The sequence below is a fragment of the Piliocolobus tephrosceles genome, chromosome 4 (assembly GCF_002776525.5).
Source record: "Piliocolobus tephrosceles isolate RC106 chromosome 4, ASM277652v3, whole genome shotgun sequence".
Classification (NCBI taxonomy): Eukaryota; Metazoa; Chordata; class Mammalia; order Primates; family Cercopithecidae; genus Piliocolobus; species Piliocolobus tephrosceles.
The window spans coordinates 178,704,969-178,728,026 of record NC_045437.1 but is presented as its reverse complement, the minus strand read 5'-3'; the positions used below and the strand labels follow the sequence as shown (position 1 = coordinate 178,728,026).

The window sequence follows — 23,058 nt, the reverse complement described above, 5'->3', positions numbered from 1 at the left end:
TGTGTGCACGAGTATGTGTGCTCTTTTACATGGGGACATAAAGATGGACAAGCTTTGACCTATGGGGAGCGGAGGGGCTGTTTGTGGAAGAAAGAGAAGCTTCAATGTGCTATTGCAGTCACAGGCTCTTTCCTTGATCTCTGCAAAAGATAACCTGGTCTAGATGCTATCTGGGCAGGGTGTGAAGGTTGGACACTTTGCTCAGGATGTGCTGGGAGTCAGCCTCTAGGGGCCTGATGCTGCCCACCACCCCCATACCAGCTGTAGCTGGGAGAGGTACTAAATTGCACTCCAATCACAATGGCAGGCTCTCTGCTAAGCCCCTCATATGCAGCAGTTCATTTCATCCTCACAGTAACCCCACAGGCATCGATGTCATCATCCCCATTTTACAGATGAGAAAACAAATTGAGAAGTTAAAGAGACCCCAGAGCTAGTAAGCTCAGCAGCTGGCATTTTTACTGAGGTCTCTTTGAATCCGAAGCCTGAACACTTAAGCCAGCACTTTACACTACCTGTTCAGTAATTATCTGCTAGAGCAGTACATGAAGTGCTCTCTGGGAAAGTGCTTGAAGAGCATAAATCCTTTATGAAAAGGTAACAGTCAAGCTACTGAACACACTAGGCAGAAGGGCCTGGACTGCCTTTGCAGGCTCTTTTCTGGGCTCCTGGGACCCTGCTGACCTTCCTAGCAGATTTAGGCTGAAAGCTGAAGCAGCGCAGCTGGCAGAGAGGCCTTGGATAGCGGCCCGGGTTCCGGAGGCTCGGCTGCTCTGATTCAGGACAGGCTGGGACTCCCCGTCCAGAATAGTCCCACAAGCCTGGGACGCTCTCTGCCAAGAGGAATATTGCCCCACTGTCTCTCTCACCTGGCCCCCAGCTCTGCCTGGGCTCTGCCTTCTCCTGAGGCCCCTCCTGCTCTACAGTCCTGCACTCAGGGCTGGGTATGACTCTGAAATAATTGCAGAGCCTGCGTTCTAGAGAGTTCTGTTGGGCCACATGTCCTGCCCACAGGCTCTGCCCTTCCTCCTTGGCCTCTCACACTCTATTAAGATAGTTGACCATCTGGGCCAAGCAGCTCCCATCCCCCAGGGGTCCCTATGCCCCTTTGGGGTTGGGGTGGGGAGTGACTTGCTGACCTTTTGTGCTGTGGTCTGAGGAGGACTGGGAAGGATCATTTCTCCACCCTGAGACCTAAATCCCCAAACCCCTTTTCTCCAAGGGCTACCTACATGGTCCCCTGGATCCCACCTTCAGCACCTCCCAGAGTTCTACCTCCCAGTATCCAGTGCCATATGGACACTCGGCTCCACACTCCTCTTTGGGCCCAGCTGTCCTCCCTGGAGAAGAGGAGGTGGCGGGCGGGGGGTGGTGGCAAGCAGTGGCCTAGCCTGCTCTGCAGGATGGGATGGGTGACTGGGGACAGGCCTTGCAAGCCAGCGGACCCCTGGTCCTCAAGCAGAATCGATGGCCGGCCAGAGGCTTTTCATTCTGCTCCACCCCCACCTGGTGGTGCTGGAAGGAACTGCTCTTAGGCCCCCCCCCCCCAAAAAAAAAAAAAAAAAAAAAAAACACACTCCATAATTATGGCTGGGTCCCTTGGGCCTCGGGGCTCACTTTTCTTCCTTCCTTCCTTTTCTTTTCTTTTTTTTTTTCTTGGCAAAAGCGAAAGCTCCAACCTCAGAAGTTGAAGAAAGGAAGGGAATAAAATCCTAGATGGGAAGATTCAGACCACAGAGGTGCTGGAGTCACCAGTTACCCCTCAATTCCTCATTTCCTCAACTTTTTAGCATCTCCAGCACGAACCCCTGCCCCCTCTCCCACCATCCTGTAGCCACATAAATATCTTTGGTATTCATGGAAACCATTGCCCTGGATCCTGCTCTCCCTTAATTCCTCTTCCTTTCCCCTACCCCATTTCCAAACCCCCAAAACAAACAAACAAACAAACTCTGGCCAGACTGGAAGATGGGCTTTCTGAGAACTTTTTTTCTCTCTCAAACACACAGGCATACACACGCACGCACTCACTGCCAGCCCCATCGGTACCCTCAGGCAGCCTTCGGAGGCAGGGGAGGGTTCTGCAAGTGCTTCCTCCCATTCTGGCCAGGCTGCCTGACCCCAGAAGTCGGGAGGAGGCCTGGGTGTGGCCCTGGCTGCTTCAGAGAGAACTTGGCATTACTGTGCCCAGGAGGTACAGTCCACATGTGGAGGTGGGGGTGCCAGGGGGCGTTTCTGTCTCCTCTAAGGAGCGCAGGACACCCTCTGCATTTCCCCGTAGTCTTGCTAAACAAGGCCCCATCCCTCCCCAGGGGGAGACTGTCAGTCACCAGGGAAGAGAAGAAATAGAAGAAAGAGACATACTGGAGAAGTTGACCATTGCGAACTGCTGACACCTGTCCCCGGTGTATCCCACAGGACACCTACCAAAAGAAAGAAAACCAGAAAGAGAGAGCCAGGATAGCAAGACACAGGCATTGCAACACCCCGGCACGGGCTCCTGCCAATGCCAGCTGGGTTCCTTGCCACCGTTACCATTTGTATTGGCCTTGCCACTCTGCCCCTTACCTGCAGCCCTGAACTTTAAACCCAAGGATTAGGCCAAAAATGAAAACAAAGCAAAACAAAACAAAACGAAAAGAACTAACAAACCAAAATACAAAAAAGAAAAGAGAAACAAAACAAAACAGCCAAAGATCAAAACAACCAACACCCCTGGCCCTATGCCCTACATTGGGGGGACTGCACCCGGAAGCTTTCTAAGGAGCAGGGACTTGTGTTTGTATCTTCAAACATACTTTGCTTAGGATCTGGCATGTACAATCGCAAAGGCAGTTTCTCCAAACATCTCTGTCCGAAGAATCCATTTGGACATCTGGAGAAGGAAAAGGGGAAAAATCACAGAACAAACTGGCATCATCCGCGAGGCTAAGGTTAGAAATCAAAGTGCACAGTGATGAATGAGAAAAACCAAGTCAGGCACTTGGGGTCATACTTGTAGCTGAAGGGACTGGAGTCAGGGCTGGGTGGAGGGCTCTGAAATCTCCTCAAAAATCTGTCTAATAGATGTGGCTCCATGGGTGGTGGGGAAGGTGGGGTGGGTCGGAGGGAGGATGATTTAGGTAAGTGGGGTGAGGGAAGATGGGAAGTTGTCCTACTGGTCATTGAGACTTTCCTTCTTACCTGCCTGTTGCCCCATGAAGCAAGAACTGTGGCCTCTTGGTGCCAGGCAGTCAGTCAGCTGGCAGGGATCTGGGAGCCTTAAGGAACACCAAGTTCTTGGGAGCTACTCCTCCCAGGACCGACTGAAGGATTCTCTCCTGGGCCCTGGGCAGGTTTTCTCCTCCAAGAAACAGCCCCCAGAAAACTCAAATAACTTGGGAATGCTGTTCCCAGACTGCTGTGTATGTCTATGACAAAGGTGACCTAGGGGATATTTTATCTGTTCTTTCAAAGAGAGTTCTGTGGCCAAATCAGTGTAGGAAATACATTCTCAGGGTGCCCTGTAGAGTTGCAGTGTACCTTCACCTATGAAAGACTATGAAAGTTTCATAGGAGGAAACAGCTGAACTTTCCATGTAAGTTCTCAAATTTATTTGTGTTTCAAATCTATTTCACCATGGATATTGTTTTTTGAGGAACCCTTGTGGAACATGGTTTGGAGAAGGCTGCCCCAGTGCAATGTACATGGGGAAAGCTTAGTAGGGAAATGGGAAGTTGGGGAGGAGTTGGAATTATCAGCATCCCAAAGTGGGCCTTCCTGATACCAGGTGCAGGGAATCTGGCCTCAGGTAGCAAGGACCACAAAAGGGATTGGAGCAGGCTCACTGGGGGACCCTGGAAGCCTGGTCCACCTCAAGGTCCTAGCGGCAGCCAGCCTGCGAAACTCTTCCATTTTCCCATGACCTGTTTCTCCATCACTGCCTGGCCCTGCCCTGGATCTCATTCTCCGATCTTGCCTTGCTTACAGCTCTAAAGCAACACCCGCTCAATCTCCCTGACCTTGTCCCTACCCCCAAGGTACACGTTCTTCTGCTTTCTGGCTGCCACCCCTCTCCTCAAGCGAATCTCAGATTTCTTGCAGAAGTCTTGCAGATTTCTGGAGGACATTCCCACCCCTGTACTCTCTTCTGAACCCCAGCAAGGCTAGATACCTAAGGAGAAGCTTACAGGCAGGGCTGGACCCCTTCCCCACATCCCTACTCAGACATGGGTCTATATTGCCTCTGTATCTTCTTCCTTAGGAAAGTAGCTAAGTTCATCACCAGTGTCCCCCTCAATAATAGGCTACCGTTCAAAATTAATCAATGTAAACTTCCTCAAGAGGCAGGTGTACTCTACTTCTTAGCATTGCAGCATATGGCAACCGTCAGGAAGCCACTTAGGCTTACAGTAAGTGGTAGCTATTGGTTGTGACAGATACTCATGAACATCCCGTGACCTCAAATCTGGAGGAGTGGGGAATGGGAGTGGTGGGTGAGCAGAGGGCTAGAGTTTCTTTGGGCCTTGATGGCGTCTCCCCCAGGGGAGGCAGGATGTTTGTCCTGTAGCGGTAGGAGTGTGTGTGCAGCTATGCCTGGCTAATCAGGGGGTGGTGGAGGGCTGGGAAGTGTGTCAGGAAAGTGGCACGGGTGGGGAGAGGGTGCATGCTCATCTTGTTGAACAGGGTGGCTTGGAGGAGGAGACTGCCATCAGCTCCCTTGTCAACACATCCTTCTCTGATCCCTGGCCCTTGTCCCTATTCATCCCAGATCAGGAAAATGGAGATAGTGGCTAAGGCTTCCCAACAAGCTCCAGCCAGGCTCAGCTCTTGGAAACTGATGAACACTTGTGATGGGGACTAGAGGGGTAGAAGTGATTTTCAAATGTAAGTGCCTTTGGGAGTGGAGGATGAAGACCTAGGAAGTTGCCAAAATGACTCTTGGGTTCCACAAAGGAACAAGAAAGAGATAGATGTGTCTGTGTCCAGTGTCTGAGATCAGCCTAGCTCTTGGAGGCAGGGAAACCTGTGTGTGTGTGTGTGTGTGTGTGTGTGTGTGTGTGATAGAGAGAGAGTGGGGGAGTACAGGGGCAGGAGGGGCAAGGGGAAATTTATTTCCATTGCTGACAAGCAGGCCTGCTGTCCTAAGACCCTTGGAGACCAACGATAACTCCATACATCCCTGTGGCCCTTATCTCACACCCAGCCTGGACTATGCTGACTACATCCTTACATCTTTCATGGCCGCTGAGTTGCACAACATTATGGTCCTAACCTTCCTTCCTTGAGAAAATGTGCTCCCCACTGGCTGAACAAAGCAAAAGGCACTGGGGAGGGGCACAGTGAGGGGTGGTGGAAGGCTGACAGCTACTGCTGTTTTTTGGGGCGCTAGCTCCATCAGGACACTCCTATTTTTCTCCTTAGTCCTGTTTGCTGAGGATGAGTCACATTCAGGAGGCTGGGGCTTCCCTAGAGAAGGCTTTGGGGGCGAGCTGGGCCTACGGCCTCTCTAACCTGCACCTAATACCAGGGTAAGAGAGTATGGGGTACATTAGCCTATCAACCAGGATAGGAGTCTGAACTCAGCACTGGGGGTTGGGTGGTGGTTGGTGGTTCCCACTGAAAATGGGATTGACCCTCTGATTTTCAGGGGGCACAGAGGACAGATTAGAAGGAGCAGCAGGTAACAGCCTTCCCAGCCTTTCCCACCAGGTCATCGGCTATGACTCTGGGAAGGTCTGTCCCCAGGGCTGGAGAAGAGCAGGGTGAGAGAGGGGCAGAGAGGAGAGCCCATGGGCTGCATCTGGGGTGACAGAGAAGTCAGGACCTCTGCCTTCCCCTTTTCCCACCCCACCTCCCGGGCTTCAGTTTCACCTTTTGGTAGCCTGGGGATAATGCCATGTGTGCTGCCCTCACCCGGGGGAGGGGGTGGATGAAGGATGGCAGTGTGCCCCGGGCACTGGAGGGAGTGAAGGGCCTGTGAATTCATGAGACGGGTGAAGATGTGGCGAGGATGAGCAGGCAGATGGGGGTGGGATGGGGAATCACCCGGACATGGGCGGGGTAGGGGCAGAGGGATGAGGAGGATGAGCTGATGGGAAGGGGAGGCATGCCACTGGTATGTGCACAGGGCTGGAAAGAGTCTTGTTCTGTCATCATCCCCTGAACCAGTCCCCAAGAGTCACGCACCAACCGTGCTCTACAAACACACGGAGAGAAGAGGAGAAAGCAGCAAGAGGGACTACAGAGGCCCCTGTCTGGCCCAGACAGGGGACAGTCACCTTGATTTGGACTCCCATTTTCAAATCCCCCTACGTTGTCTTTTTTTAAAACAAAATTCAGTATCAGTGACACTGTTTCTTTTGGCACTGAATTCCAGAAAAACAGGAGGGACGGAGTGTGCCTGCTTTCCAACACTCCCTGCAGGGCTCTGAACCAATACACAACAACAAGTGTAAGAAAACCAGGAAGGAAAACTGATTTTTATAGAAACTGGAATGAAACTGACCAGTGTAGTTTCATTATCCAAGCTAAGCGGAAATGCAAAAAAATCAAAATAAAAAGTAAACAAACAGCACAAATGGTAAGACGTGAGTTCCGTTTCCTAAATTCTTTCCTTTTTATTCCATTCAGGTGTCATCAGGAACCCCAAGAGGCCTGCCCCCCTTCCCCCGCAGCTCGTCCACCCCCAGAATGGCCTCTGGGCTCTGCCCTGCCCCCCCCCCCCCTGCCCTTCTCCAGCACAGCTATGAGGACCTGCCGTTCTGACCGCATCTCCACTAGGGATGCCCTCTCCCCCGAGGGCTAACAAAGGGAGTCAGGCAAGTTGGTTCCAGGAACCTTGACTGGAACCAGGGGAGGCTGAGATGGGGAGGTAGTGGCTCTGGGTACCAAGTTCTAAGCAGTGCAGCTTCCCTTCCCTGGTGGGGAGGGGAACAGGGCATCATCTTCACAATGGCTCAGGCTCTTTCCTCTGCTCCTCTCAGATTTAGCTGGGCAGGACTCAGAGGTCCTAGGGGTGCAACCTTGCTGGCAGGGCCCTCCTGGAGCCCATATATCTCACCATTCCTTTGCCCACACCGAACTCTAGCACTGGAGCCCTGGCCCCCATGGCCCTCCTCAGCCCTGGCACCTGTCCTGAGGGGCCAGAACCTTCCCTGCCTGGACGAGGGCTGATTTCAGTGACAGTGCTGGATCCCTTCAAGGTTCGGGGTCCAAGGGGCTAGGGAAGAGAAGAGACCTACCTAGTGTATATGTCACAGGGATGCGGGAGACAAGGAAAGGGGGATACAGGGCTGGGTCACCCCTGTGAGGTATTCCAGGACCCTGATGAATTTCTAGTAGATCTGTTCCAAAGAACTCTGATCAACTTTCACAGCTAGAATGTTCCCTAGGGTCTGTCATACTAACATGGCAGCCTCCTAGAGGCAGGAGGCAGGGAAGGATGAGGGGCTGAGTCTGCATTGAGAACTTCCCTAGAGGGCCTGTTGCTATTGGGACTCTCCCCCTAAGATTCGGGGAGGGTGGGAAGGAGGTGGCAGCAGGGGCAGGGTAGGGCCAGGGAGGAAGTCAGGTGAGGAGGCCAGCTGGGGCAAGAGCCATGGTTCTGCCTGGCAGTGCGGGCCGGGTCACCCAGCACTGAGGTGAGCATAAAGGAGGTGCGGCCCCTCATTACCATGTTGTTAGGTGGAGGGGTCTTGAAAAGTCCTGGCCTCCTCAGACCAGGCTCACATTCCCGGGCAAGGGTGTGTCCAGGAAGGGGGCTGTGGATCTGGAGCGGGAGATCAGAGGCATGGGAGCTGAGAAGTGCTGAGTCTGACCTTGCCTGGCGGAAGGTCAAACATCTCTCTTTGAATCCCCATCAAAGTTTTGGTGGCCTTTGCCCAGATGCCATGGGAATGGGGCAGTTTTAGCACCTTTCCAGGGCTCTAGTCTTGGGCTGCTTTGAAACACTGAAGTTATTAACTAGGCCCCCCTCCCACTTCTCCTCTAGATCTGTCCGGAGTCTGTGCTGCCCTCATCAAGCTCCCCTCCCCTCCTCACACACTCACCAGAGAATCTGTCCAGGGGGCACTGTAGGCCCAGCTGCCCAAAAGATCTGGCTGGGCCTGAACAAGCCCCCCTGACAGCCTCTCTCCCACCTGCCCTGTTTGCTATGGGGAGTGGGTGGTTCTGAGCTCCTTGGAGTTCCTGCTGGGGCCACCCTGCCTGGTTGGTGAGCAGGCTCTGGCCCCTGGGGAGGCTGAGAGGCCCCAGCCTGAGCCTCTCCTCCACCCTGACCTCCCCCATTGGATCATACCTAGAGTGGTGTCCTTGCTGGTATCCCCACATCCCATGGAGTGGGGGCTAGGGGCTGAAGGGGCACAGGCAGCACCCAGGGCATCTTTGTACAATGGGGTCCTGTAGGGCAGAAGGGCAGCCAGATCCTGAGGTCAGTACTAGGTTCTGGGCAGAACCCCTCTTCTACCCTCAAGACTACAGGAGCAAAGGGCTCTGGAACCTGTGCTCTGCCTGGCCCCACCAGGCTCCTCGCTACTGGGGAAGATGCAGCCTGGGAAACGTTCATTAAGAACAAAGTTTGGAGAGTTGCTGAGAGATGGGGAGGAAAAGATGGGGAGAAAGAGGGACTGAGGGAGGCAGAGAGAGAGAGAAAGAGAGACAGAGAGAGAGAGAAAAACCCATTGCGCAGTGCCTAGGGCATAGACTAGCATCCCCATCTCCCTAAAGGGTGTTGGTGAAAGGGTAAACATCAGGAGATGGGGTGGGTAGGGGCCTGGGAAATGGGGACTGCACAAGCCCCTGTGCCCCTTAGAGCTTATATCTCCTTATACTCCAGGAAAGGGCTAGGAAGTAGGGCAAAGCTTCCTGTCTACACCCCTTGGGGACCTCTTGTCAGTGGCTTGGAACCCTCTTTTACTAGAGCCCTCCACTTCTGACCCAGCATCTCCTACCCTGCTCTTGCCCCCAAGCCCACCCCTACTGGTCACTTACTTGCAGGAGAGCTGGTTGATGCCCTCAATGTAGTAGCAGACGCCTCCATTGACGCAATAGGACTTGGCTGTCTCGTTGCACTTCCGGGCGTGCCCCGACCAGGATGAGATGGTGGTGCTCACTGAGGGTATGAGAGACATGTGCCAGTGACCCACTGAGACCATCTCTAGGTCCTAGGAATCATCTCCTTCATGCCCCATCTCAAAACTGGAAGATGACCAGAGGCTGCAGGAATGACCAGGGAGGGGAGGTCTGGTGGTCCTTTCTAGTCACCAATAAGGCAAAGGAGAGGCCACCATGAGCTCTGCCCGTATGCCCAGTGCAACCTTGCATCCAAGCTCTAGGCAAACTTCCAAAGGCCAGGAAGATTTTCATTCTTTTGTGGGGGGAGCAAGGTGAGATGAGAGCAGGAACTGCTTCCTCTGTTGAATAAGGGCCCACTTCTCCCCTTCCCTGCCTGGCTTTCCGGGGGCTCCCCTGCAGGTGGTTGAGATGCTGATGTCTCATGTGGTGAACAAACATAGGAGGCAGTGCAGGGAAGAGACACCTACACCCGCCTGCATGGCTTGGGCTCTCATGGTGGACCAGGGAGTGGCTGGAAGGGAGCTGGGCCTTCAGGGGATGGCACCTTCAGGACACGGTCATTTTCTTTTCTTTTTTTTTTTTTTTGAGACGGAGTCTCGCTCTGTCGCCCAGGCTGGAGTGCAGTAGCTGGATCTCAGCTCACTGCAAGCTCCGCCTCCTGGGTTTACGCCATTCTCCTGCCTCAGCCTCCTGAGTAGCTGGGACTACAGGCGCCCGCCACCTCGCCCGGCTAGTTTTTTTTTTTTGTATTTTGTAGTAGAAACGGGGTTTCACCGTGTTAGCCAGGATGGTCTCAATCTCCTGACCTCGTGATCCGCCCGTCTCGGCCTCCCAAAGTGCTGGGATTACAGGCTTGAGCCACCGCGCCCGGCCAGGACACGGTCATTTTCTAAGATCTGGAGAGATGTTGGAGGTAGGAGGAACCCTAGCTTCTACTCTCTTCCCCTTCTTCAAGGGCTAGGCTAGCTCCAAACCTCCCAGAAATGCTTCAAAGGCTACTATGCCCCATCTCCATAAGCATCTGGGGTCTTCTCCATATCTCCCCACCCCAGACAGCCCCCTCCTCCCCGACCTCATCAGCTGTTGCCCCTAGAGGGAGCCTCCAGGTCTCGGACAGCCCCAGCCATATATCATGGGTTTCAAGTTGTTGGGGAGGAGACAGGGCTGGGGAAAGGGAAGCAGGCAGCTGATATGCGAAACTGAGGGAGAGCAAGGCTGGGCCTTAAGGCTGCTAGCGCAGACTGCACGTCCGATGGACTGGACTCATTTGAGAAATGAACACCACTGAAGCTCTGCTCCTCATCAGGGAATGGCATCCAGAACGCTGGCTTCAAGTGAACATTCTTGCCCCAAACATCAGTTTTAGATAATGCCCTGTCCAATCCAGACTGGACAGCCAGAAGCAGGTCCTGCTCCCCTCAGCTCCCAGGGCCTCTGAGGGCCTCTCGCTCTCACCCAGCCCAGCAGTGGCCTCCTGAATGAAATGGCCCAAGCTACCCCAGCTGGCCCTGTCTCCTCAGGGGTACTGGGTCTCTCTCACTCACCTCAGTAATGGGGGTGAAAGTGAGAGGAGGAAGAGGAGGGCAGGCACTCGGCGCCCTCAGTGTTTAGACATGTGGGGAGACGGATGGAGCGCGGGGGGCCAGGAGTGTATACACAGCTCTGCCTCTGTATATGTCTGAGGAGCACGCTGATAAAATCCAGCGGGCAGGGCCGGCTTCACCGTCCCCTCCACATCATGCCTGCTGCTGAGCTGGCATCCCGGAGCCCCACCCCTGCTGAGGTCTCCCTCCTCGGCTCAACCCCAGACCCAGCTGGAACCCACGTGCTGGCTGGAACTGGAGACCTCCTGCTGATCTTTGCCCCACTTCTGGGTCAGTGAGACCCAGGGAACTAAGAAAGGGACAGAGAAGAGAAACAGCTGAGGTGACCACGCCTGCCAGTTGTAAAATCCCCTTGCTGGGAGAAGCCTCGAGGTTGTCCTGCTCTTCATTTACATGGCACAAGAGGATGAAGAGACAGAAGGCAGCGAATGTCTGGCCAGAGTGCAGTGTGTGTTGCAACAGAGCCTCAGGACTCCTAGCCCTTGGCTGTACATCCTCCCCATCAGCACCCAGGCTTGACATAAGCAGACGAACGCAAGCGCTGTGAGGACTGCAGGCCTGGGCCCTCCTGTGGGCCTTGGCTAAGCCAGAGAAATCTCAGTCTGGATCTGCCAGGCTCTGCCTGGCGCCCTCTGCAGTTGTGGGTGGCACAGACTGCCCATTGCTGTGCCCATTGTTTCACCCCAGCCGAGTGAGCAGTGGACAGCAGGGAGGATACTGGGGTGGCCGGGGCCACAGTTGCACACTTGGGCTTCTCACACATATATGTCTGTGCTCATCGGGGCCTTGAGAGGACAAGGACAACTCCTGAGGAAAGATGGGGCCTCCCCAGCCGGGTGCATTGAGCCTGGGCTGCCAGCATCATGTTGTCATGGGGACGAGGCTGGGGCCCCGGGAAGGTAAAAAGGGAAGACAGCTGGGGAGCCAGTCACAGAGGGTGTGGGGAAAAAGTGACCGTGGGTGTTTCCACCTCAGAAAGGCCACTCCTCTGTAACGGCAGGGCCTTCCCAAGACACTGCAGCCCAACTCTGCCAGTGGCGAAGCCACACTCCATGGAGATTTCCACATGGAAGGGCTGCGCTCATGCTGTGGCGTAGTTACACTGTTCTAGCACGCGTGGGCTCCTGAGGCAACGTGGTTACACCCCCCTTGTCAGTGTATCCGTATCTCTCACTATGGTCGCCCGTGTTTAGAGAAGTGAAGATGACACGGACTCTCCCTTTACACCTCCACGGGGATGACTCACAGCACCCCAAACTCAACAAGTCCAAAACTGGGCTCTGCACCATCTGCCCTACCCACCTTCTTCCCCAGTCTTCCCTATCTCAGTGACCAAATGGCACAAACCAAAGAGCTAGAGAGCATCTTTGACTTCATCCTCCTTTATTCCCCTATAGCCATCTATCGCCAAGGGTTGCCATTTCCACTTCCTCAAGAGACTCCATCCATGTTTCGCTACCTCCTCCCCTAGTCCAGGCCACCATTGTCTCTTTCTTTGATGACCACAATAGCTTCCTCTCTGGTCTTTCTGCCTTCACTCTTGCCTTCATCTCCTTTACTTTGCAACAGCCACAGTGGTCTTTAAAATATGTAAATTGTGTCAATCTTTTCTATTATCAAAGCTCTCCCGTGGCTTCCATTAGCACTCAGAATAAAGCCCCCAGCTTCTTCCCAGGTCTTATTTGGGCTTCACCACCTCTCCCACTTCATCTCCCATCTTTCTCCTTCAGTATGTTTCAGACTACACTAGTCATAGCTCTGTTCCTCTAATAAGCCAACTACTCTCCTGCCCAGGATGTTCAAAATACAACAAGTGTCTCAGGGAGGCCTCACCTGACTTCTTAAGCTGGTCAGGTTCCCCCTTATTCCCTCTCTTAGCTTCATATACTTTTGTTTATAGTTATTCTAACATAATTACATGACTAGGTGTGCAACTGTTTGCTTTTCTCTCCCCCAAGACAGAGTCTTGCTCTGTCGCCCAGGCTGGAGTGCAATGGTACAATCTCAGCTCACTGCAACCTCTGCCTCCCGGGTTCAAGCAATTCTCCTGCCCCAGCCTCCCAAGTAGCTGGGATTACAGGCACATGCCACCATGCCCAGCTAATTTTTGTATTTTTTAGTAGAGATGGGGTTTCACATTGTTGGCCAGGATGGTCTCGATCTCCTGACCTCATCATCCACCTGCCTCAGCCTCACAAAATGCTGGGATTACAGGCTTGTGCCACCATGCCCAGCCAACTGTTTGCTGTCTAATGCTTAGTTCCTTCACTAGAATGTAAGCTCCATTTGCGCAGGAGCCATGTCTGACATGTTTACCCTGAACCCCAATGTCTAGCATGGTGCCTGGCACATAACAGGTGCTTAACAAATATTTACTGAATGAATGAATGAGAAAATTAACATCTTATTCTCTGGGGGGAAAAAAGTGCCCTGTGCTACCATTGCAGGGATTAGTCTGGCATCCTTGACTGATAATGGTATCTTTTTGGTAGATTAAAGGACTGTCTCCTATTAAATGCAAATATTCCAGAAAGGTCCTTAGAGGAATGAAAATCAAAGCCACAATGAGGCTAAGCCCATGGCTGGCTCACCCCTGTAATCCTAGCACTTTTGGGAGACAAGGCAGGAAGATCACTTGAGACCAGGAGTTCAAGACCAGCCTGGGCAATGTAGCAAGACCCCATCTCTATAAAACATACACACACGCACACACTCTGAGATACCACTTTCACTAGGATGGCAAGAATCAAAAAGACGGATAATAACATGTGGTGGTGAGGAGGTGGAGAAATTGGAACCCATATGCATTGCTAATGGGAATGTAAAATAGTGCAGCTGCTTTGGAAAACAGTCTGGGAGTTCCTTAAAAAATTAAATGTGCTCATGATGTGCTCCAGAATTTCCACTCCTAGGTGTATTCCCCAAGAGATTGAAAACCTATGCTCACACAAAAACTTGTGCCCAGATGTCCACAGCAGCATTATTCATAACAGCCAAAGTGTGGAAACAATCCAAATGACCCAAGAATCCAAGCTTATGACTGGATAAATAAAATGTGGTATGTCTACACAGTGAAATAGTATTTAGCCATAAAAAGAAATGGAGTACTGATCCATGCTACAACATGGTGAACCTTGAAAACATTATGTTAAGTATAAGAAGACAGTCACAAAAGGCCACATATTGTATGATTCTATTTATATGAAATGTCCAGCATTAGTGGTTGCCAGGGCTGGAGAGAGGGAGAAATGGGAGTGGCTGCTAAAGGGCACGGGATTTTTTTTGGGGGTGACAAAAATGTCCTGAAATTAGTGGTGACGGTTATATAACTTTGTGAATATACTAAAAACCACTGAATTGTATACTTTAAAAGGTGAATTTTATGATATATAAATTATATCTCAAAAAATTAATTTAAAAAAGCACCCCGGAGGGGTAAGCCCAGGAAGTTTTGATGAACCGTTAGTGTCTTGGTGTGACTTTATCAGGGCCCCTGAAGAGTGACAGCGGCGGGGTGGGAGCCACCGCTGTGGAGATGCGTCCCCTGCTGCCCACAACTGCAGCTGCTTCTCACCGTTGCTCATGGAGAAAACTTCTGCTTGTCCTTCAAGACTCGGGCTGAGTGCCTCTTTATCTATCGAGGCCCCTTTCCCTTTGATAAATTGCCTACCTTCCTCTCAGTTTGTTAGAAAAGGCAGACCTTTTAGAGTTCAGGTTTTAGTTTCCTGCCATTTGAGGGACTTTCTTGAGGGCCAAGACTGTGACTCCCCAGAGCTCTGAGCAAGATCTTGTTGAATAGCGCTTGCTGAATGCATGACTGACATGAGTGTGCATCTATGTATGTGTGTTTTTAAACAGCCAGCCTTTTCAAGACTCCAGGTAAGAGACTGGCCCAGAGACCTCTCCAGGGCTTCCATGGTCCTATGACACCCCAGGTCAAACCTGCCTGTCCTCTGGGGCAAAGCTTGACATCAGGGGCTGGTACAGTCACCTCAGGACATTCCCAAGCTCCCTTTCACCTGCGATGAGACATCTGTTTCTCTAACTCAGAAGTGGGTTGGACCAAGCTATTGTGTTAGCACCACAAACTTCCTGCCGACTCCTCCTGCCCGCCAGTTCAGGAAGGCGGGAGTCTCTTTGTGAGCTGGCAGAGCTCTGACTATAAGGAAGGCCTAATCTGATTTGTGGAAGGAGCTCTGGGCTCCACTTGAACAGAGTAGTAGCCACCGAAGAGCCAAAGTGATGCCCACCGAGCAGCCTGCTGTTCCCCCATGGCCTCCCCGTGCCCTCTTCTGGCTGCCCCATCCCTGTAGCCCTGGTTTCCCTTTGGCCTGGGCGGGCCAAACCAACCCACTCTGGGATGAGTCAGAGGGGGCAGACCACAGGGTGTGGTTGCTGCAGGTCTCATGGGCTCCATGGATAAACAAGGAGCCTGGGCATCTCTGCCTGGGAAAACATCCCCAGCAGGGGCCTCCTGGTCCCCAGCAGTGGCCCTGTTCAGCTCTCCACATCAAGGGTAGGCTCTTGCCTGCCATGGACGGCACATGGCAGCAGAAGTGGTGTGGTGTGTGTGTGTGTGTGTGTGTGTGTGTACTGGCTAGGTGCACAGGATGTCAGCCTTAGCATGAAACTCAGAATCCCAGGATTTTGGAGGGAAGGGGCTTAAAGATCATCCAGTTCAGCCCCATAATGGGAAAACCAAAGACTGGTGGGGTGAAGTGACTTACTCAGGGTTGCATGACATAGAGCTTGGACGAGGCCAAATCTCCAAACTCTTTCCCTTGCTCTGCCCTGCCGCTCCCCTGGAGAGTCAAGAGGCAAGAAGGCTGTGGGAAGCTAGGATTCCAGATATGTCCTCAGTGCCCAGCCCAAAGGCTCCACTGTCTGGTTCCTAAACTGATCAGAGCACAGCCTGCTGAGGGCTGACAGGACTCCATGTGTGGGACGGGACTTCGGCTTATCTGAGGGGTCTTACCACCTCTGGCCACAGGCCCCAAGCCCTGTGCAAGAGAGAGGGCACTCCTGTGGTTTTCTGCATGGCAGCCATTCCTGCTTCCTCTGCTAACAGCACCCCTCTAGGGAAGTGCTTTTCCATGGAGTTCTGGCCAGGCCATTACTCACAGTGCTCTGTCTCTCAGTAGCCCCTGTGCACACACAGACAGGCCAGGCAAGGATGGCCCCACCCTCCAAGCACAGTGACTGGACAAGTGGGCCACGTGACCTGGCAGGGTCAATCAGAATCCATCCTTGTGACTGTACTTATGGACACAGAGACAAAGCTATCTCTTTTCTCCAGGCGGTGGGCTGGGATGGGGTAGATCTGGAGCTGTCTGAGGCCATGGCCTCCTCTTCCCACCCCGCTCCCCAAACATGAGAGAGGCCCATTTTACAGAAGGAAAGAATGAGGTCAGCACATAGTGAGAGAAACTGTCTTGAGCAATCCTATGAGTTCTTGGACCCTTCCTCTGAGTTCTTAGATTCTGTCACACCTGGGGCCAGTTCCACTTCCCAACTTACCAGTTTTATAAGCCAATAAATAAATCCCTTAAGATAGGTTTAAGTTAGTTCCAGTCAAGAAAGTCTTGACTAATAAAACGGGAAGGCCCCAGATCCAAAGTGGATCTGAGAATGTCTGACCACTATAGCAGAGGTGGCAGGTGCTAGATCCCACATACAGCCCACTTTCCCAAACTTGGGATAGGATGAGAGAAGTAGGAGCTCAGACACCCTCCCTGCTATCATGCCAAGGCTGGGCCATAGAGGAGGCAGTAAAGACCTTGGAGCAGGTTATAAGTTCTCTTATATAATATTTACCAGGCATCCACTGTGAGCCAGGTGCTGTGCTAGACCCTGAGGCTAGGGTGGTAGACAGACTAGACATAGCCCCACAGAGCTCAGAGACTAAGTGTTTGCCAACTACTTTTACATTGTACAGCTCTATCATTAACTAGGTGTTTGACTTCGGGTGAAATATTTAATCTCTCTGAGCTTCTCATTATTTATAAAATATATCCTGACTTTGAGTATGGATTCATGGGATAACGTGGAGTTTGGCTCAATAAATACTGGCTATGATTGTAACTTCCAGGAGAAAGCATCCTCCCTGTTCTCCCCACTCCTGAGGCTCACAGATTCACTGGGTGGCCACGCCCACAGAGAAAGTTCAGCAATAGCATGAGAGTTGAAGGCTAATCAAAGGCTAGAATTCAAGAGATGCCATCAGAGCATGGTTGGCCAAGGAGTGGCCCAGGAGTGGAGCCCTACCTGGGAGAGACGCTGCAGTGGGTTGGGATGGTCAAGGAGGAAGAGATGAGGCCATGGCCTCCTCTTCCCACCCCACTCCCCAAACATGAGAGAGGCCCATTTTACAGTAGGAAAGAATGAGGCCAACACATAGTGAGAGAAACTCAACACATAGTGAGAGAAACCCATCCTATGAGTCAGGATGGCACAGGAGCAAGAGTAAGAATGGAATGGACAGGGGACTGATGGAAGTTAGGTTGGAAAGATCTTTTAGGCCAGGGTGGTGAGAACAAAGTCCCTATTCTGTGGTTCTATGGGGGTGGGGAACATGACAGGATAAAAGCACCTTAGGAGGCTGCTGCTCTGGTTCAGGTGACTAGGGATGAAACCCAAGCCGGGGTTACCCTTGAGGTGTAATTAGAGCAGAAGAGGCAGGCGTGAGAAAGATCCAGAAAGAAGAATGGCAAGGCCATGGAGACTCAGACTTATTAGACACAGTGGCGAGGGAGACCAAGGAGCACAAGGGCCTGGGAGATAGGATGTCCCTCACCAGGACAGGACAGACAGAGTCTGAACTAGGTTTTTGTCTGGGGGTCATAGGGCAGAGAGTGTTCCAAGTCGTCTTTTAGACTATTCTGGGTTTAGGACATATTGGAAGACTGTCTGGTGGAAATAGAGGCAGGTAATGACAGATATAGGATTAGATTCTGTGATAAGCAGGAGTCGAAGTGAACCCCAATAAATAGGTAACCACATGGCACACTCAGTCTGTGTGTACTGGGAGCAGGAGAGTGATCTGTGGGATTTAAGGTACTCAGGCTAGAGTGGAGAGGGCACTGCCTGAGGACAGGCAGTTTTGCCAGAGAGGAGAGGCAATTTCCCCAGTCAAGGGAAAGAACCAGGGCCTGAGAGGGCAGTGCAGCAGGAAGGCAGCTTCTACCCTGAGGCTGGGTCTGCCACTGTAGAGACGAGAAGGTAAGAGGTGCCATGAGGTCCTGACCTTGCAAGACTTCAAGGAGTGGGGATGGCCTGTGGGGGAGGAGTTTGCTGTCCCTGAACAGAGGCTGCCACTAGGGGCCCTAGGCATCCAAGCTGCCCACCCATGGCCCTTTGGAAATGGCTGCCTGCGCTCAGGTGCCCAACAAAGCAACAGGCAATAGGCAGTCAGCCTGCACATGCCCCGGGCCTGCCTCTCCCTGCAGCCCCGCTCCTGGCAGCCCAGCCTCCTATAATTGCCTTCTAAAAATATCCTTCCCCCCACCCCCACCTCTTGATTTCAAAATATTTAGTTTTCAGGGTATTTAAAATGAGAGCTGGCGGCTCTTCCAGGCCCAGATAACAAAGCTAAACATTTATGCTTCGACTGCATTTCTCTGAATCGGCTGAGATCTAGGGCTTGATATGGCAGCAGCAGGAGGGAGGGGAGTTGAGTGCGAGATGGATCACATGCAGGCCCCAAGGGCTGGGGGGCCACTGGCCTGCCCTGCCAAACCCCTCTAGGACCCTTCCCTCTGTCGGGGCCCACCTACCGCTGTTGACGTAAAGCCGGCCCCGGACGGTGTCCTTCCCCAGGATGTTCTCTGCCTCGCAGACATACTCCCCAGCGTCCTCCACCTTCACCTTGTTGAACTGTAGTCGTGAGTTCTTTCTGGTTAGGGAGGGGATAAGAGGGAGAGAGGCATGAGCCAGGGCCGGCTGTGGCTCCCCAGCGGTCACCCAGCGGTTGTCTCTCTCCACACAGCCACAGTGGCCCTGCAGCTTAGATGGGAAGGAGATTCCCTCCGCCCAGTGATTTCTGGAGTCCAGGTGGGGGCATGGAGTCCCTGCAGCTGCAGGGAGCCCTGGGCCCTTAGGACAACACAGGGCAGGACTAGTGGCTGCTCACAGGTTCTAAATCTATGATCCCTCACATCCGCTTTTCTAGGGCTGGACCACTGTTGTAACATTCTTCTGGGGGAGTAAGGCCAGGCCCTATAGGAAGTCACATGGCCACCTCCCTCATTCCCAGCTGCCTCCGCCTCTCCTGGGAAGTGGCAACCTGTCATTCTGGGTATGCAAGGCCTGTTCTCAGATACCTGGGAGGGTGGCTGTCCTGACAGATGCCCATGGCGATGGTGCCCAGACTCCTCGTCAAAACCTGGGGCTCTCCCTTGTTCTCAAAATCAGCCCTGCCACTAAGGGGCACTCTGTGGCTTCTCCAAGGGGTTTTTGTTTCATTCATTCATTCATTCATTCATTCATTCATTCATTCATTCAACAAATGTTTACTGAGCACTTTCTGTGTGCCAGGGGCTTGTACACCTTGGGGAACAAAAAGATCCTGGACTTGATCCTCAGGGCCAACCTGGGTGTTCTCTTCTTACAGAAGGGAAAAGTGAGTCCTAGAGGGACTTCCTGACTTGCCCGAGGGCACTTGGCAAGGCAAAGGCGGAGGTATGCCAGGAGCTGCAGTTCATGAGGACATGGGCTATCTCTGGGAACCCAAAGCTGGGGCTAGCCCTGAAGCTTTGAACCTAGTCCCTGCGTGCTGAGAACTGTTTGGCCAGGCCTGGGCGGATCCCCCCAGTGCTGTGACTCCAGGGCACCTGGCCCTGGTACCCCTCTTCTTTCTGAAGCCCCAGTCAAACCTCTCCTTCCTTCTCAGAGTTTCCCTGCACCTACCCCAGGGTGCTTAGGCTCTGCAAGGGTCTGTTCACAGCCCTCACCCCTTCCTCTGCCTCCAAGGTCCAGCACGAGCTCTGGATAAAGCCTGGGACCCCAGCCTGGCCCCCAGGAGGAAGCAAGAAGTAATATGGTAATTTCTGTAGATGGTATGATTGCCTCCTCTTTTTAGTGCTGAATTAAAAAGCCAGGTTTCCAGCCTATGTGTAGTGGGTTGGAGAGGTGGGGGAACACGAGGGAGGGCAGTAGAGCCCTCATTGCCCTGAGTCTAGGGTATGTAAAACTGAGCTGTGGAGCTGATGGGGTAAGGAGGCCAAGGGGAGGCAAGCAGAGAGGCTGGGCCAGGGTCAAGGAGATGCAAACTGGCTCACAGTCCCTACCTGGGCTGTTTCCACCTCTGATGGGGAGCCTCTTCCCAGGCATCCTTACCCCCAGATCCTCCAAACAAGGGTGCTACAAGGTTGTCTTTTCTATAGACCCTATTGCTGTGGTGATGTCCTTGCTGATGCTGTGGTGACAGCTGCTTAACTATTCCATATCCTTCCTGCCTCAAGCTGGTCTCTGTCTCCTTGGCCTGGTGCCGGGCCACAACCCTCTTCTGTCAATTATAGTTTGTTCCCTTCATTAAAGAGAGCCCTGGAGGCCCCTCTGACTAAGAGCATCTCTTTCCCTGATCCAGCCAAATTAGATGCCACAAACTCCAGCTTCCCCCAGGGTATGGCTTCTCTCACTTCCCTGTGCACCCACCAGATTAGCAGGGAAGGGGGATCGCCTGAGGGTACGGGGGTGGGGGTGGGGGTGTTGATGCACAGGGGACTCTCCTTGTCACCCACTCTGGAATTCACAGGTGCTTCCCTTCTACAGCATCATATGTAGCAGGACGCTAAGGAAGGATTCCCCACTTGCAGGCATGTGAGACCTGGAGAAGGGAGGCACAGGGCTCTGGGAGTGCCCCTTCCCTCTGAGGAACAAGAAAGAGGCAGGGGACAAAGATAATGACCCTGAGGCTTGCTGCAGGTGTCCTAGGTTAGCAGCTGTCTCATGGTTTCACGGAAGCCGGCCCCAGAGATGCACATGGGGTTCTGGGTCCAGGCTGAGGGGCAGGGCTTTGAGGGTTTCTCAGCCCCTGCAGGAACTAGAGTCACCACCTTCTCCTTCCTCACTCCCAGCTCCAGGTGGAAGCCTGAGGATTCAGGACTCTCCTGTCTCCCTGGCAGGCCAGGTGCTGTGTTCTGCTCCTGGTGCCCCATCACGCGCTGACCCAGGTTTGCCCTGAGATGGTGACCACGCCCCCCCCACCTTCCCAGCTGGTTCTCTGCTGGCAGGGACAGGATCTGGGCAGCTGTGTCCTCCACAGTGCCTACCCCCGCCCCCTGCCTGCTCAAAGGGGCCTGTTCCAGCCTGCCCCTCATAAACAAGGGAACATGCGATTCTGCAGGGAAGGCCCTGTGCCCAGGGCTTGGGGGGCAGTTTGCTCCTGGCACAGGAAGGCTTGGGTGAGACGTTTCAGGGCAGTGGGCACAGAGACAGCACCCACTGAGGAGGGGTCTCTACAGGTCAACAGAGATGCCCAGACAGAGTGCGGCCTGGGCAGGGAGAGTGCCAGGAGGCAGGGGAGTCAGCTGTTGTCTGGGCAGACAGGACAGAGAACATTTTGCCAGAAAGCAGACTCCTGCTGCTGCCCTTGGCCCCTCTACTAGGTGGGGTGTGTAGTGTTGGATGGGTAGTGTGTGCAGGTGGCCGTTCTCTCTAAGTCACTCCGAGGGCACCTTGGTTGCAGGGAGTCAGAAGTTCTCTATCATGGCCCACTCTTCCACCACTCACAAGTCACTGCTGAGAGCCCAGGGGCAGGACAGGGAGAACAGGGAGGTTTTCAGATGCAGCAAATGGGGCAGGGCCCTGAAAGGTAGGGGGCAGGGGGCACACTTTAGACTCTTAGGGGTCCATAATACCCAAGAGGAGAAGACCAGGCTCTGTTTCTGGATTCTTCAGACGAAACGGAGGCTTAACCAGGACAGTAACTGGTTCAGAAGGTTAGAACCATCCAAAGGGTCTCCTACCCAGTCCCAGTGGGACTCTACACCCAGGAGAGGAGGGCTAGTCCTGCAAGATTCACATCAGTTTAGTCCTCAGTGTAGAGCTCTCCGCCAGGCCCAATAGGGGAGAAGCTGGTGTCTGGGTATAGGGATCCAGGCTTTGAGGCTCTCATGCTGGAAGGAGAGACAGATCCCTTCACAAAGCAATGAAGCCATGTCTAAGGCACCATGGGAGGAGACAATGAGAGCTGCCTAGAGGGCTTAGGAAGGTGTCCCAGAGAGATGACAGTTAAGCTGGGCCTTGGAGAGCCTTGCCAGGGACAAGCAAGGGGAGGAGAGCTGCCAGCATAGGGAACAGCCTGGGCCCAAGTCCAGTGCCATGAAAGGAAAGACCAGCGGCCGAGAGTATAGCAGTGTCAGGAAACTGCAGGGCAGTGACTTGTAGGCCAGGAAGAGGAGTCGGAAGAGCCCCAAGGCTGTACCTGGCACGCAGTAGGCTCTCAAGCTCTGTCTTGAATGGATGATTGAATAGATATTCCTGTTAGAAAGATCATTGCCCGTCAGGCACTCACAGGGGTCAGTGACTCTGTGGACCTCTAGAATTACAAACAAACTGGGTACATAAGTCACATTTTTTTTTTCCCTGAAGAAAAGGCCGAGGCTTCTGCCAGATTCTATAGTAGAAGCTAGACTAGAGATTCACGAAGGAAAGGACCATGTCTGTTTTGTTCACTGACATATCCTGAGCCTCTAGCAGACTGCCTGGCACATAGTTGATACTCAGTACAGATATGTTAGATTCAGAAATGAATTCTCAGAGGGCCTGTGGTCCAGAAAAGGTGAGGACTGGCCAAGAGTGGGACAGAGGAGGGAGACTAGACGGGAAATGTGCAGGCAGGGAAAGAGGCACGACCCCCTGGGCAGACAACAAGAGGCCAGGGGTTGAGAAGCTGGGAGTCTGGTTGAGCCACAAGTGAGAGGGGAACACGGGAGGGAGAGGAAGGACTACAGCAGGTGGGGGAAAGGCCAGACTGGGCATTCAGAATCAGAAATGTCTGTGAGGCATCTCAGACGTGGTATCTAGTGTCTCTCTGGCAGCATGGGTCTGGAGCTCAGGTGAAAAAGCCATCATGTCTGGAGATGGAGACTTGGGGTCTCAGATTCTTAAAGCAACAGAAGAAGGTGAAGTCACCCACAGTTGGAAAGGGAAGAAAGAAGAGTGAGGCCCGGTCAGGCGCGGTGGCTCAAGCCTGTAATCCCAGCACTTTGGGAGGCCGAGACGGGCGGATCACGAAGTCAGGAGATCGAGACCATCCTGGCTAACACGGTGAAACCCCGTCTCTACTAAAAAATACAAAAAACTAGCTGGGTGAGGTGGCGAGCACCTGTAGTCCCAGCTACTCAGGAGGCTGAGGCAGGAGAATGGCGTAAACCCAGGAGGCAGAGCTTGCAGTGAACT

The 23,058-nt window shown here is 53.1% G+C and overlaps 1 protein-coding gene across 5 annotated transcripts in view; it reads right to left on the bottom strand.

Moving 5' to 3' along the window:
- Window positions 1–23,058, bottom strand: part of LOC111528367 (pro-neuregulin-2, membrane-bound isoform) — a 197,494-nt gene that overhangs the window by 15,918 nt on the left and 158,518 nt on the right. For 2 of the 5 annotated variants that reach the window (XM_023195049.2, XM_023195061.2), the window contains exons 3-5: window positions 18,432–18,550; window positions 8,972–9,092; window positions 2,799–2,875 (exon numbers count right to left, since the gene is read on the bottom strand). In XM_023195049.2, the coding sequence (XP_023050817.1) occupies window positions 2,799–2,875; window positions 8,972–9,092; window positions 18,432–18,550 (317 nt within the window). Of the gene's footprint in view, window positions 1–2,364; window positions 2,424–2,798; window positions 2,876–8,971; window positions 9,093–18,431; window positions 18,551–23,058 lie in introns of all 5 variants that reach the window. The other 3 variants (XM_023195051.2, XM_023195070.2, XM_023195078.1) reach the window with 2 other exon arrangements.